General features: G+C 35.1%; 1 protein-coding gene and 1 long non-coding RNA gene across 5 annotated transcripts in view; one reads left to right on the top strand and one right to left on the bottom strand.

Annotated features, from left to right (window-relative positions):
- RGS7 (regulator of G protein signaling 7) overlaps window positions 1–16,467 on the top strand; it is a 488,737-nt gene that overhangs the window by 459,242 nt on the left and 13,028 nt on the right. The window contains exons 13-17 of one of the 4 annotated variants that reach the window (XM_038542672.1): window positions 679–789; window positions 2,053–2,178; window positions 6,695–6,881; window positions 9,915–10,004; window positions 12,197–12,277. In XM_038542672.1, the coding sequence (XP_038398600.1) occupies window positions 679–789; window positions 2,053–2,178; window positions 6,695–6,881; window positions 9,915–10,004; window positions 12,197–12,271 (589 nt within the window). In that variant the 3' untranslated portion in view covers window positions 12,272–12,277. Of the gene's footprint in view, window positions 1–678; window positions 790–2,052; window positions 2,179–6,694; window positions 6,882–9,914; window positions 10,005–10,215; window positions 10,315–11,404; window positions 11,459–12,196; window positions 12,278–16,467 lie in introns of those variants that run through there. The other 3 variants (XM_038542671.1, XM_038542674.1, XM_038542673.1) reach the window with 3 other exon arrangements.
- LOC119872536 lies at window positions 683–16,465 on the bottom strand. Its single transcript, XR_005362171.1, has 5 exons — window positions 16,410–16,465; window positions 15,188–15,238; window positions 11,539–11,670; window positions 7,108–7,421; window positions 683–1,112 (listed from the first exon to the last, which is right to left on the bottom strand). It is a non-coding gene; the product is annotated as an uncharacterized LOC119872536 (long non-coding RNA).

Genomic DNA, 16,467 nt, shown 5'->3' with positions numbered 1-16,467 from the left:
TACTTTTTGGCAGCTTAGAGCCTCTCTGTAAATTCATCTTAACATTCACACTTTTCAGTTACTGCAAGACTTCAAAATTTGAATTAAACACAGATATTTAATTTTAGATATTTTCCTTTTCTTCATTTAAATCTGTTATTAATGGCACGTGTGTTCTTCACTTTGGAGCATTACCAAATCCTACCTGTCCAACTTCTTTCCTCTCCTCTCCATCCTTTTCTTTCTTTTTTGAACACAGATTTTTTTAAACAGTTAATGATTCCCCCTTTATCTAACTCCTATAAATACTTTTGACAAAAATTCCCATTTAACTCATTCTCCAAGTTGGCTAAAATCAGTTCAGCTGCGAGTGGATTGGTTGGCCAAGGATTAGAACTGACTCTTAGCGCTGCTTTTCACACTCTGACATCCTCCATTTTGCTTCTTTTGAATGGAGAGATGTTGCCTCACTTGACTTAGGCATGGGCAGACATGGACTCCTTAGCCACGTCTGTCTTCCAAAATGCACAATAAGTTGATGCATGTAAGTTATTGAAACATGAAAACTGCTGTTGGGTTTTACACTATAAGCAAGCAATTCCTTGACCAGACCTTTTCATATTATATCCTTATTTTGGGCTGGGTATAACTTCAGCCAAAAAAAAAACTAAGGAAGATGAAAATATTTTTTCTCTCTAGCCTGTTAAGTTACACGGAACAATATTTAGAATATGACCCATTTCTTGTGCCACCTGACCCTTCTAACCCATGGCTGTCTGATGATACTACCTTCTGGGAACTCGAAGCAAGGTATGTGACATTTTCTCTTCTCTTCAAGTATTTCACTTATTTCAGGGCTTAGGTGAAATAGAAAGAATTCCATAGCTGATAACTGTAAGGTCAGTTTCACTCCGTGTCTCTATTAGCCCATGCTATAAAGTTCTCATTCAAGATAATGTTTTTTGAATCTTAAATACTTGGATTTGCGGTCAGATTTGCATTTCTGGAGGACTGGCACCAAATTAGAGGACCAAAAGTTTCAGAATAGGCTATTCAGAGTTGAGATCTTCAGTTCTTGAAACTTAATACATTGTTTTTAGCTTCTTTGAAAATGGACAGGGCTGCAAAGCCCCCTGTATTCAAGCAAAATGAATGTTAAATCCATACTTATATAAGCCCAATACAAATATGTCTTTATAAATTCAATTTTAAAACAAAATGAACTTACCATAAACACTCTTAAAACATCTGACAAAAAAAGACTGACTTTTTCAGAAAACCAAAGCATAATTTAAGACGTCCTGGTTTCCTTCCCTTATATAAGGGAAGACTTAGATTACTGATCCTGACAGAGTCATGAAATGAGCAGTGCCTCTTACTTTACAGAGTGAGGATTTTGTATCTAGTGGCACCTCACTAGACTGTGTTTATGGACCTTTTCTTTCTTTTATTTCCATCAGGTGTCCTTAAATGCTTGACAAGTGCAGACTCTTCATCCATAAGTTCTAGATTTTATAAATGAGGAATCTGCGCCCCAGAATCTTGTGACTCAGCTAGGATTAGGTCACATATTTCTTCAAAAGCAGATGTATAACCAGAATTGAGGCCTTTTGGTTCCCAACACGTTTTCCCCAAGTATAACATACCACCTCAACACTGCATCATACACTGGCTAAGAATTGAGCTGTGAGGTCAAAATGTCTAGAATATTGCCCCTTATTACCTGCCAGACATTGGCAACTTAAAACTCTCTTTGTGCTTTACTTTCTTCATCTATCTAGTGAGAATCGTAATACTGCCTGTCTCATAAAGTTGCAGAGAAAGATCTAAAAGAGAGAATCCATCTAGAGCACTTAGCACCAAATGCTCAATAAACATTAGATACCACTGCGAATGCCTAACTTATACCTCAGTAATTTCATACAGAACCAACCACCAGTCAGATTTTTTTTCCTGAAAGATGTTAAAGATGGGAACTTCAAGGTATATATGATCCTAAGGGGAAATGTAATCGCAGATGATAGAATTGGTAATGAGAGGAATATATATTTGTCTTTGTTTTATCTCCTATAGCAAAGAACCAAGCCAACAGAGGGTAAAACGATGGGGTTTTGGCATGGATGAAGCACTGAAAGACCCAGTTGGGAGAGAACAGTTCCTTAAATTTCTAGAATCAGAATTCAGCTCAGAAAATTTAAGGTAAGACACATTGTTTGTATCTTATTCTATGTCAGACTTACTGTAATATGTCTGATTATTTTGCACTAAATAGATCAGTTACTCTTACCAACATGATGATGATATGAACCCACTGAATTTCTGCCTCTTGACGGAAGGAAAAAAGGTAACAAAGGCAAAGCCTATCCAGCATTATCAGTTCCTATGATGGTTTATTTTTACACTATCTTTTGATCTTATAAGTATATAAATTTGATGCATTTGAAGTGAACTCCTTAAAGAAGTGTAATAGTTGGACTAATGTATGGCAAAATGAAGTATGGTCAATAATATTTATGTAGTTAAATTATCGATATTTAAAGAAGACTATTATCAACATTAGTCTTCTTTAAAAAAATATTAGTCTTCTTTGCATATTGCTTCCTAAGGTCTAGGAAAAGAAATTTGAGGGCCTATTACAGAGAACTTGAAACAGAACTATGGGGCAGCTGATCCACTTTGCACATTTAAGTACAGCCTCAGGACATGTGAGAGCCACACCACACTGAGCTGTTAGTACAAGACGGCTGTGCATTCTACCCATCTGTTGTGAATATCATCCTTACATATTTTTGAAATTTCTCTAACTTAAGAGGCACCTGGAAATTGAATTTTTAAATGTGAGACACTGCAATAGATTTTAGTGGCTCTGTTTAAGATTACTGAAATGAGTGATAACTTTCCACTACATAAAAATGTTTTTCCATGAACTCTTCCATTCATTATTCTTTTGAAACATGATACCCTAATTTACTGTCCCATGACTTATGCAGTCCTGTGAAATTCATTTACAGGGAGGCCTCAGCATTCATTTATTTTCATTGGAACACTACAGCTCCAGGCATTGTCACATTCTTTTCAGGTGATTTAACAGATACCAATACCAAACCATTCAGAAATATGTAGAACTTTGACAGATGTCCTATGGTTTAAGCAAGATGACCACAGACAGAACCTGGAGGAATGTTATTGTATATGTGTGCCTGTTGTGAATTGTTGGGATTCAGCCTCTTATTCAAGTTTATGGGAACCCTTCTTGACAGGGCTTTTACAAGATCTAAAGTTGCTAAGGATTCTTTTTTATATTGAGGCCACATCATCAATTATTAAGTATAAGAATGCATAAAAAATAGAGCAGAGATAAAGGATATGGTTAGCCTTTTAGTCGAAGGAGAAGTGGAATTTCCTCTAATTCTCTAAGTTTTTAAATAAGTGCTGACATCATTGGTATCATGATGAAGAAATAAACAAGTAATGAGCCCCACCAGTATCAAATAACCAAATAAAAATGGTTCCTGATCTCATTAAAATTACAGCCTAGTGGTGGATACAGAGAAGAGATCAATACACAAAATGATGGTTATTTGGCTTGGAGAAGTATAGAGGGATAGCTAACCCAGAGCTGGAGGTCAGCAGAGGCATCCCAAAGAAATGGCTTCAGGCTATGTCCTGGTTGTCAAAAGATAACCGGGCCAAAATTCCACCTCCCCATCCACTAAAAGGAAGAGGGAAGAAGCATTGGGCAAAGGAAATAGTATGGGCAAACTTTGTTTCAAGAATGGATCACTGTTAATTCCTCAGTTCAAGCCTTAACCATTTCTTATCTTGATAATTCTATGTAATGCTAGTTTTTTAGCTAAGTCATTTCATATTAGAAATATGATATATTTTATATGTATATTACATTATGATTATATCCACCACTGTATAAGTATGCCATGCTATATTTCGTGTTTTCTATTTCTGATTATCACACATCTAATCATCACAACAAAAATGAAGTGTAAATATTCTTGCCCCATTTTCAGATAAGTGAAATAAGTTTGGGGGAGGCTAAGCATCTTGTCCAAGTCAGATTGACTAGTAATTGGCATTCTCGGCTTTCTATAAACCAATATATGTTATACCCTACTGCTCCCCAAATCTGAGCTCCACTTCTTCTGCTTAGGTATCTGGGATTAAGATAAGAGAAACAGAACAGATTAATAGATTAAGGGAAACAGAACAACCCAGTTTACTGGCAGGGCTAATAGAGTTTAAATAAGTCTCAGTGCATCTTATCAAGCAGCTGCCTGCAAGCACCTGCTCTTTATAGAAATATGATGCTCATATGAGCATTTTCTTCAAGTATTAAGACAGTAAAAAGACGTCAAGAAATAACTGCTTATTGATCACTCCTTATTCCTCAAATACAACCTCTGCTATCCATTGGTGTGTTTTTGTTCATTCTTTTTTCAGGTAAAGCATGTAGCATAGCATAAGTACTAATTAAACATAGTAATGTGAATTTTATTGTTGAGTGTCTAAAAATATGTCAAGCCCTCAAAAGTGCCTTTTACATAATTTATCTTATTTAATCTAATGGAAACCTAATAAGATAGACATTATTACCCATTTTACTGATGAAGAACCCATGGCTCAAATACACTTACTTCCTCATATTCCAGCTACTATGTATTAAGAGTAGATGGGATTTTACCAGAGCTCTTTCCATTCTACTGTTACCATAGCACCTACAGTAAGGCCAAGAATAAGAAAGGTGATGATGCTGTTAGGGAGACATTCAAGGGAGTGGTTATGAGCATGCCGTCTACTGCAAATTATCCAGAGGCAAACCCTAGCTAGGACACTTATAGTGGGCAACCTTAACTTAATCTTCATATCCTCAGTTATCTCTTCTTGAAAATGAGAAAAATAATAGTAGGTACTCTAGAGTTGTAGGGACTGCATGAGTTAATATAGTTAAACCACTTAGAATAGTGCCTGCACTTACATATTAGTATAGATGTCATTATTAATACCTCCTCAATCCTTTATTAATTTTTCTGTATTTTCAGGTGCATTAAGACATCATTGCGTCTATAACGGCTTTCTAGAACTCCCTTTTCCAGTCCAGTGCTTGCCCAGCAGAAGGTTCTTTCTTGCTCTGCACTCCCACACTGTATAGTTTGAGCTATTCCTTGAGAGCTCCTCCTGGGCTTCCTAATATTAGGCAGCCATTTGAGTGGTATATCTTTTTCTCTAGTGGTTCCTTGAGGACAAAAATGTTCTTTTGATTAAGGTGTTAAAAGCATGCTGGAGTGAACTTGAATGAGCATGGATTACAACATTTGTGCTCCCTCAGATGGCACATGCCATTCCTATTAGATTACACAGTGTCCAAATCTTTTATTTTTGGAAGAAATGGTCTTGAGCCTTCCCCTTCTGAAAGCAGTAATGGTAGTTTCATGTGTAAGACATTGTCTAAATCAACTGTTACATCTATCTACAGGAAAAGGGTCACTAGAAACTAGAAACTCACTAGATTGAGTAGTATTTGCTATTCTAACTCTAATTCAATTGCTTGGTTGCTTATTTATGACCTTTCATTAATGCCCAAATTAAAACTAAGTACTTATGAAAGTTCTTCTTGTCATGTACCTCTCTTAAGACTCTATAGCCTACAGTGCCCTTCATCTTTGTGGCCATTTTCTCATTTTGTGCATGACTACATCTGCCATTAGAGCAATAATTGATGATGTTGAGGATAACATAGACCTAGTAGTTTCTCTTTTCAGGTACTTTTTCATTTTAACAAATTATAATGATATACATATTCATCTTTTCAACATTATTTCTAGTTCTAACCAAAACATATAACTTAGAGCAAAATTTAAAGAAATTAAACCCATTAATACAATGTGGCCCTTTATTATTAGACTTTTCTATTTGCTCTTATCAACCAAAATATGTTCTAGTGTTCTTTGCTTACAGTATATATATATTTTGTATATATATTCTATGCAGAAGTATATAAAATATATTTATATATTTAGAAATAACTCAGTATATATTTGTTTTTTTCAGAGCTTCTGAATTGCTATGATGTCTCCACAAATTTAAACCTTTCAAACAATGGCATGGGAAAGCTTGTTGCTTCTGTCATTTCATAACTCTCTGAATTAAATAGCCTAAAATTAGTTACTTACCCTGATTTCTCCAGCTAGGGCCTTTTCTGATCTTGTATCCAGTCCTCTTTTAATTCCAGTAAAGCTTCACTGTAATTCTTTTGCCAGATAGAGCAGAAAATCCTTTCCATAGGATTTTCTCATTGCTCAAATGGACAAAAGATCCAAAGAATACAGTATAATGCCCTACTTCATCCCCCCAAGCAGATGCTCTATGTCACCCACCCTAATTCCCTTCAAACTCCTCTCCCTTTCTAAATGATTCTTTAGCAGTGCCATTTTGCTCTACTAAAAATTAAAGTATAAGAATCAGGGCTCTGGGAGAACTGGTTTTAACAGCAAACACTTAAAAGAGATTGTTTTCAACATTTCCTTTTGAAAAATTTATATATTTGAATACAACTAATGAAGAAAAGGCCATCTATGGGAAGCCCTCAGAAAAAAAGGAACTCATTATTATGCATTATCGTGAATAGTATGATCAGTCAATATGTTAGAATTTGCAGATTATGAGGCGTCACAGTAAGTGATTGGTGTTTCATTTTGCATAGATTCTGGCTAGCAGTGGAGGACCTGAAGAAAAGGCCTATTAGAGAAGTCCCTTCCCGAGTTCAAGAAATATGGCAAGAATTTCTGGCTCCAGGAGCCCCCAGTGCCATTAACTTGGATTCTAAGAGCTACGATAAAACAACACAGAATGTGAAGGAGCCTGGACGATACACATTTGAAGATGCTCAGGTTGGTATATGGGTGGGCCTCACCACCGTAAGTCACAGATGTGCTCCTGGGAAGTTAACATTTGACATACTTTTGCTTTATTTTCATTTAATTGGCGACTAGGCTTAATATTTTCAATTTAGATAACTATATGTAAATAACTCCAATTGACTTAAAAGAGAACAGACACGTTAAAAAGAACAGTTACTAGAGCCTGAGAATGCTTTGTAAATTTGAATGTTTTTACCTGAATATTCCTTAAAGGGGAATGGTTGAAATATTGGAACAATTTTACTTCATTTTCTACTTTGTCACTCAGTATGTTAGAAAACACTTATCTAATGGTGGTCCCACCTCAGTAGCACATATTTGAAATCTTAAGTTGTCTTCCAATGTGGAGATTTTAAGTTTCTGGCATTCTTAAATTATTCATTATGATGACTTATCAGAACTAAACTAAGTAGCTTAGAGTTATGTCACACTCAAGCCAGTTTTGTCTCTGATGATACAATAAAATGATAGATTTAGGCATGTATGAATTTTCCAAGTTATCTTTTTAATCTGTGAAAAGAAAAAAAAGGAAATTTATGTTAGATGTTAATTTCCTTAGTGTTTTTTTTTTCTCAAACTGGACATAATTGCCTCTTTAGACATAATCTGAATTTCTATTTTCTCTAAAAAATTGTGCTCAAGAAGAACAATAAACTTGAAATGAGAGGATATTATTTTCCTAATGATATGCTGAAATTGGCTTTTAAATCAGACCATTCATACTTCTTAATTTCTTAAACCTCTTCTGGAGAAGAATATTAGTTCTAGAAAGTATTTGGTTTTGCAAATAACAACATTACTAATATAAAATATAGAAGATGAAAAATAAGATACACACATGCCCTTCCTTGTTTGCAGTCTCAGTGGAAAGTACATTTCTCCTGGCTTTGGTTAAAAGAAAAGAGCCATCGTATAGAAAACTAACAATAAGTAAGTAAGTGCTCAGATCTGCTTATTAGGCTGAAACAGCTAACCAGATACCCAGTCTCTCTGGCTCTGCCATGTCCTTCTATTTGGAAATAATTACAGATACACAGAAGAAAGAGCAGGATGAAAATTGTAGCCCTGTTGCTTACTTCTCTGTTGATTTATCTTTCTTTCAGTTCAAGATAAAATTTCAAACATTTTTCTAGAGCCAACAATGTATAAAATGTTTGGGTTAACCTTCCTAAAGTCCTAAAAGGAACATTTCTTTGTTATCTGTGGCATTAAAAATATTCTTGTTTATTAGGCGTTCAATAAAATGAAAAGGCATAGGGCACCTGGGTGGCTCTTGGTTAAGCATCTGCCTTCGGCTCAGGTCATGATCCCAGGGTCTTGGGATGGAGTCCTGCATCAGGCTCCCTGTTCAACAGGGAGTTTGCTTCTCCCTCGCCCTCAGCCCCTCCCCACCACTTGTGCTTGCTCTCTCTTTCTCTCTCTCTCTCTCTCTCTCAAATAAATAAATAAATAAAAATCTTTTTTAAAATGAAAAGGCATAATTTTCTACAGAAAACATTACCACCTGACCCTGTACTTCTTTTTCAGTTAAGTTCAGCTATTTAACTCCAGTTTTTGCTAGTTTTTTTTAAACCTCTTCTTCAAAAATATAGTAATAGAAATTCCTGGCATTATTTGAGAAAAGACCCAGTGTAATGGCTAAGAAAGCCATTTCTAGAGTCATCATTGGCTGAGTTCTAGTCAGAGCTCTGTTGTGTGTCCTCTTCTTCATATTTAAAATGGACATAATAATGGTTCCCAACCTCACTGAGGTTTTGTGAAGATTAAATTTACTAATATAGGCAAGCATTAGAAGTGTGACTGACATATATTCAAGCAGATCTGAGCACTTACTATGGATAACTCCCTTACTTTGCTAAACGTAAGGCCTTTGGGCCTCACAACAACCTTTTTTATGTATTAAAAAAATGAGAGTCAGAAAGATGAATAAATTGGCCTAAATGTATATGTCTGTAAGTGGCAGATCTTGAGCACAGTAAGATTTGAATCCCAAAAAGCTTGACTCCAAAATAGGACATCACCCCACTTTTCCAACAACAAATTCTGATAGGGTCCCAAATGTACCATACTCTTGGAGATGAGCCTTAGGCTAAATATTGAGCAAGAGTAAATCCAGATTATTGCCAGTATGTTTGAGATCAGGGAAATGAGTCATTTCCTAAAATATATATTTTCTGCAAACAGAGATTAGGACATCCAGGATACTCTCTGCATCTAACTGGTATTTCACTAGACTAGAAAGATGAAGGAGTTTTTATGCTCCATTGAGCTGCAGTGGGCGAGAGCAGAATCTACCTCGATTGGGCTAGCAGTGAATTGGATGAATACACTTTTTTCCTTGACTTCTTCATCTACCAATCTTCATCCTCAAGATAGAGCACTGCAGACTGATTAGGATTAAATTTTAAATATTTACCTAATCTGTCACTGAAGGAGTTTTTTAAAAAGCATACAAATCAGGAGATTTAGCAATTAAATATCCCAAAACTTATTTTTGGACTTGTGCTCTGGCCCAAAGTGGACGTGGATGACAATTTTCCATATAATTTGCACCAAAGAGATGACTCATCTGGTAAGTCTGCATCCTCCAAGAATATGTAGATGCCAAAGGTATCTAAGATGATTACTCAATCTTGACTTCACATCATTCACTTTTGGCCTGGAATAACTTTAAGAGAGAGCAGATTTATATTCTCAAATGACCTATATAAATCAACCACTTGATTAAAATTATTTCATGACATTCCACTAACTGAATTCCATTTTTTTTAAAGGATTGGATGTGATTTTTCTCCTCTGTAGCTCTCAAACCAGTTCAAATATTGATCCATGAATAAAACAATAAATTTGAAGATTTAGGTGTTCTCTAAACACAAAATATTAACATTGTCAACTTTAGCTGCCTCCAGATTTGTTTTTGGACCATATCCTATATTCCTATCATAGTATTTTATTTTCCCTGAGAAATAATAAAGAAGCACTTCAACCATTATTTCTTTTTAGGAGCACATTTACAAATTGATGAAAAGTGATTCATACCCACGTTTTATAAGATCCAGTGCCTATCAAGAGCTTCTACAGGCAAAGAAAAAGGTATTGGTTCTTTGTGACCTTTTTCGATCTGGTTCTCAGTTATAATTATATGGAGTAGTTCCCTCTGCTGAACCCAGGGTATTGGACAAATGGTAAGTGAACACACTCCAAGACCTTCCCCAAACCTTTGCATTTTATAAGGGCCATTTAAGGTGTTTTTGTTTTGTTTGTTAATTGCTTATTTTCTTTTTTGTTTTGTTTGTTTCTGCAGATGTTCATGCTTTACAACGTTTTTTAGAAGCTGTTTTCTTGTTTCATGTTAGTCTTCTGTATGTCTAGTTTAAAGAAATAAAAATTACAATAATGAAAAGGAAGGAACAACATCATTAGGTCAAAAACTTGAAGAAGGTTTTCTTTTTCCAGTAAGCTTAAGTGTATATTTTTAGCCACATGCCCCATAATTAACTATAGACTCATTTTTTTCAATAATAGCTGTCAAAACAGCTATATTATATATAATGGTTGCTTCAGAATATTTTAACTTGGCATTTATCCTGGACTTCTTAGTATCCCTAAGTGATAAATTTTACACACCTAACAAGGTAGCCAAACATTTTGGAAGGGCAGCAATATACCTCATTATTCAATTAATATTTATAATCAATATAAACAATAAAGCAGGATATGGAAAATCTGAATATAAAAATCAACACTCTTCATTATTTTTAATGTTAAAATAGTCCATAACTTCTTGAAATTTTGAGATTAAATTGTAATTTTGTGTGATTCATGATTGTCATCTAGGCTAATGGGATTTTTCAAAGTCCATGGCCTTTGCAGCTGGAAGCAGATACTCTCTCGTTGCAGGTGTTTAGTACAGCAGCCACTAGCCACATGGGTTATTTACATTTAAATTTAAATTAATTATAAGCACATAAAATTCTAGCCAGATTTCAAGTGCTCAGTGGCCACAGCTAAAGGCTTCTGAAATACTGGACAACATAGAATGAAATTCCCATCTTTTCGGAAAGTTCTGTTGGACAGCAGTCCTCTACAGAATCGATGTAAGCAACAGAAATCTAGTCCCAACAGAAAATTATGAGGAAATTTGGAAGATATTCCACTAGATTTTCAAATATGTAGGATTTACACATCAGCGTAAAACCTTCACATATCTATTTCATTTCAATGTCATTTGATTTTGCTTGAAATCATGCCATTTTATTTGCATAGGAAGTGTTTTGGTATTAAAAATAAAAGTACTCATAAAAACAGAGGCTATGCCCTGTATCTAGAATCCTTCCTTGGCAGCTTTCTACCTTCCTGGTCCCTGTGATTTAGAACATGGATTTGCTGTCGCATCATTTCATCGTCCTGTCTTTTTCTGTTCTGTTTTCTTTGCTTTCTTTTTATTTATGTTCCCTATTTCCCTTTGCCCCATCCCACCCCACTCATGTAAGTCGGAACACTCAATGGATCGCAGAACACCTTTTGAGAAATTTGCACAGAATGTGGTAAGTTTTATTTTTTTGAGGAATTAGAAATCATTAAGTCCAATTGGGAAAGTTCCCCAATTTCTAGCCCCATCGCTCACCTTGCATCCTTTGATGTAACAACAAAAGCATTGCCTTTATTCAAATTCAGAACTTTGTGCTTCCTGCTTATCTTTCTGTCCCAACTCTTTCTAGAGTAAAGATGTCATCCATGAAAAGCCACATGTATCAAACTAAGGTTTGGAAAGAAGTGTATATTATGACATATAAAATGAAGAAATGATTATTTTTTTGTATTTTAATTTTTATTCTATTTATCCCTTTCTTAAAAATAGTGCATGCATTTCTACATGCTCTTTCTCTTAGCCCTTCCTAAGGCTTAAAAGATAAAGAACAATGAGGGTTCTGTGCTTTTTACCTCTGCAGGGAGAAAATGACCTAATGAGCAGTTTAAAGCCAAAAACTTGTATGAATGGTGGTCGGTGACAAGATATGCCCCACCAAAGACCCACCAGCATGCCTCTCTTATGCTTTATTTTTCAGGAAGGTGTTGAAAACTGTTGCATAAATCATCCAGGAAACCAGTAGTTTTCCTACCACTGTTTTCCTAGTATCTTGCCATGTGTTTTGGTGATATTTTGGTGATATATTTGTTTGTGGGATTCTTTTTTTTTTCTTTTTGTATTGTGCCAGTGCCTTTGGAACTTTCTGACGTTGTATAAACTCAAACTAAAGCCTTCAACACATTTATTTTTATAGGGCAGAAACATCCCTATTTTCCCATGCCATAAAAACTGTACACCAACACTGAGGGCCAGCACTAACCTGTTATGAAAAGAGGTAGAAAAATCTTGGTTTATACTCAAGTTTGTCTGCATTGTCTGTTGAGTTGTGTGGTTAGCTCCATGCTGCTGTGTGTGTGTGTGTGTGTTGTGGCTTTTGCTGTGATGGCCAGTTAAGTGGAGTTATGTGTGTTGAAATGTAAGCAGATTGGATTCAACAAAGATGCTGTTTTTGTTTTTAGTTTCCTTCAAGGATCTTTGTGGTGGGGAATGTTAATCATTTCTATTTATGAATTGCCAGTTGTGACTCGGCACAGAGTATTTGAAAGAGTTTAAAAAGCAGTATATGCTTTGAACATTCAATGTGATTGCACAAATTAAAGGGCTGGAAAATGAAGGACTCCAGGAATTAATCACTCTATAAACTTCACAAAATTTTGGCTGGCTTTATTGGAATCTCTGACCTTTAAAATAAAATTTTCCTAAACATGCTTCATAAGTCACCATGGGAAGATAAAGACAATATTTTTAAAAAGCTTCAAGATTTTTCTGGAGAAAGTAGACATAAGGCTGTTGCACAGTGGTCTGTGCAATGTTTAAGAATTTTTTTCTAAATTCGTCCCTTTCTAACATAATGCTGACAGAATATTGTTTTAAAGATTGGAATGGAAGTTTCTGTGGTATAATTTAAAATAATAACACAACATAAGGAAGATGGAAAAGGGAAGCAAAATGGTTGTCTTTCCTCCAACACCATCCCCAATTCTAACTTCCCCAACTCTTAAAATAGTACCCCATTGTCACACGCTGCAAACTTTAAGAAAAGCTAGGAAATAAGGGGAAGACAGGCTCAATCATCTACAGCCTTCAGTCAAAATTCATACATGAAATGACAGCCATATTCCAGCCATTGTGCTATTTCTCAGGAGCATGTAGAGGGTAGAGACTTTAACTGCTAAGGAGCCTGGAGGTATAAACAAGATGTGACACACAGGAGAAAGATAAACTATTTCTACTTGGTATTGGGGTAGGGAGGAAGCACCAACAGATAATGTGAGAATTCTCAGAGGAAATTATATTTAACTGGACATATTGGATTTCACTAGAACAAGAAGGGCAACCATCCTTTTAAGGGGAAGTGGAGAAAAGGCTGGAATTACTGGAGAAAGAGAAGTTGTGTAGCATCTTCTTTCATACAACATACAAATAAGTTACAGATAATCTTCAGACACCATTGTTCACGGTCACTTTTTCCATCCAGGAAAACAAAAATTAATAGTTTTAATTGAATATTTTGTTTCTGTCATACTTCTGAAGAGATGGAGTAAGGAATTTAGAAAATCTCTCTGATTCCCTCAATAGAATACAAACAAATATATTTATGAGTCATGAGAAGTGTCTATCCTGAAAATTATCTAAATACAAAAACAAAAATTGATGTATTATACAACATTAAATCTTAGGATGGTTAGTTTCTATTTAAAGTTCCCTTTAATTCTTTCTATTCTTATTTCTTTTTGCTTATTAAAGTTCCCTTTAATTCTTTCTATTCTTATTTCTTGTTTTGCTCCATGTTTATGATCACTTTTATGGTCAGCATTATGTAAGTACTACATAATAAATTAAATAGGATATCTTTACAGGATCAATAAAGTAATTCTTACACAAGATGAAGGATGAGTGATTTTATTATGACCAGGTAGACATAATGAAGGAAATTTGTAGTTTAAATAAACATTTTAAAGGACTCCTATGTGCAGGTTAGTCTGGTAAATTACAGGGAGGCTACAGGACAGACTATTCAAAAAAGAAATATAGTAGGGAACATATAGGTAAATAAGTATGTAGACTATGAAAAGAACATGGCAAAGTGAGATCATAATAGTTCATGTTCACTGAGTGCCTGCCACTGAACTAGGCTCTGCCCTAGGAACTTTATCTTACCTAACTTAATATAATCTGACCCTGCAAGTTAGGTATTATTATACCCATTTTATTGTATTATTATTGTTATACTCATATTATTATACTCATTTTATCAGTGAGAAAACTGAAGAGTCAGAGGAGGTGCATAATTTGCCCAGAATCACACAGCCTTAAAGGAGCTTACACTGACCCAAAATTCATTTTTCCCAAATTCTTTCTTTTTCCATTGAACACTTTTCTCCTTAATATTCTTCCAATAGCAATATTTAATAGCTTAATAGCATCACTGTTTTGTTACATACGAGATCAAAAATTTTTTGCTAGACAGTTCTCAATACCATTGGAACTTCTGTTGGTTACTGAGAGTAACAAACTCTTACCAGCACCTTGGAGAATAATTATAATAAACAGTTAACAGTTGCATGGCATTTTGCAGTCTTCCAAAGACATTCTTTTTTGTTTGTTTTGTTTTGTTGTTGCTGTTTACATACATGGCAGTCTTGGGAGATGACCAGGCAGGTGCCACTACCCTTTCACAGATGAGCAAATTAAGAAATAGTAAGATGAGATCCCTTCACCAGTATCACTTAGTTGTTGAGTATAAGACTCAGAACTAGAAGCAAATTCTGATTTTAAATTCATTACTCTATTGATTACTCATTTTCGTTCATTATGCCCAACACTGGAAGGAAAAATAAAACTCATATTTGTGTAATACCTTCACCTTGCCCTATTGTCTCAAGACATCTCATTTCCTGTGATTTACTTTTTTATTATTTTGTTTTCCTTGTCATCAGATAAGACCTTAGGGGTAAAGTCTTTCAAGATTTACTGTTCTCTCATGCCTTTAAATGTTATTAAGTTGATGTCTCCATCACCAAATCTGACCCCATTTCTGCAACCACTAAAGTCTCATGACATCTGCCTGCCACACAAACCTCAAGTAGAACACACAGAAAATACGAGGAAAACAGGCTATGAGGATTGATTGTCCATGCCTTCAACCAAAATTCATAAATCAAGTCCTGGCAGTACTACTCACCTCCTTTCCTCAGTTGGTGTGAAGGGGAAGTTAAATCAGCTGGACTCTGGGCTAGAAAATGAGAAATGAGAAATAGAGAGTGTTCGCTATTGAACTCCCAGGAACTCAATAATCCAATTGCTTTTAGGGAAAAATTTTACCCTTTCTCAATGAAGCCCAGTATCTGCAGAGCCTTTAAAAGATATCATGACCATTTGTTATCCCATTTCCACTGCCCTGATGGGGAAGGTGTGCTCTGGAGATGGCCACAAATTACCAGAAGTTGTGGAAACTCTGTGAGAGAATTTTAACAAAAGCACTGAGTTGACCCTGAAATCAGTTGACCTTTTGGGATCAAATCTTTATTTAACTCTATAATTGATTAGTATGCATATAGATAAGAAGAAATGTAAATATAAATCCTATAACTTGCTTGGAGTGTTAAAAAATGTGAAAGATATAACACTTAGTTCTTTTAGAATGTTCTTTTTGGTTACATCTAATTAAATTCTTTTTTAAAAATACAAATTTAGGTTTTACTTTTTCAAGTCTTTTAAAAAAAATTTTATTTAAACTCAATTTGCCAACATATAGTGTAACACCCTGTGCTCTTCTCGTCATGTGCTCTCCTTAATGCCCATCACCATCTAGCCCATCCTCTCCCCATCTCCCCTACATCAACCCTCAGTTTGTTCTCTATAGTTAAGAGTCTCTTACGGTTTGCTCCCCTCTCTTTTTTTTTTTTTTTTGTTTTGCCATTCCCCTATGTTCATCTATTTTGTTTCTTAAATTCCACATATGAAGTAATCATATGATTTTTATCTTTCTCTGACCGACTTACTGCAATTAGCATAATATACTCTAGCTCCACCCATATCATATATATCTCACAATGTCTTTATCCATTCATCAGCTAATGTATATGTGGGCTCTTTCCTTAATTTGGCTATTGTTGATAATGCTGCTATAAACATCAGGGTGCATGTGCCCCTTTAAATCAGCATTTTTATATCCTTTGGGTAGTGCAATTGCTGGGTCATAGGATAGTATCCAAAATCTATAAATATCTTATCAAACTCAATACTCAAACAATAAATAATCCAATTAAGAAATGGTAGAAAACATATAGAGACATTTCTTCAAAGTAGACATCAAGATGGCTAACAGACACATGAAATGATGCTCAACATCACTCATCATTAGGGAACTACAAATCAAAAACTGATGAGATGCCACTTCATACCTGTCAGAATGGCTAAAATTAACACAAGACATAACAGATGTTGGCGAGGATGTGAAGA

The sequence above is a fragment of the Canis lupus genome, chromosome 7, assembly GCF_011100685.1.
Source record: "Canis lupus familiaris isolate Mischka breed German Shepherd chromosome 7, alternate assembly UU_Cfam_GSD_1.0, whole genome shotgun sequence".
In the NCBI taxonomy this organism is placed as follows: domain Eukaryota; kingdom Metazoa; phylum Chordata; class Mammalia; order Carnivora; family Canidae; genus Canis; species Canis lupus.
The sequence above is the reverse complement of the archived record's forward strand: the minus strand, read 5'-3'. Positions and strand labels throughout refer to the sequence as shown.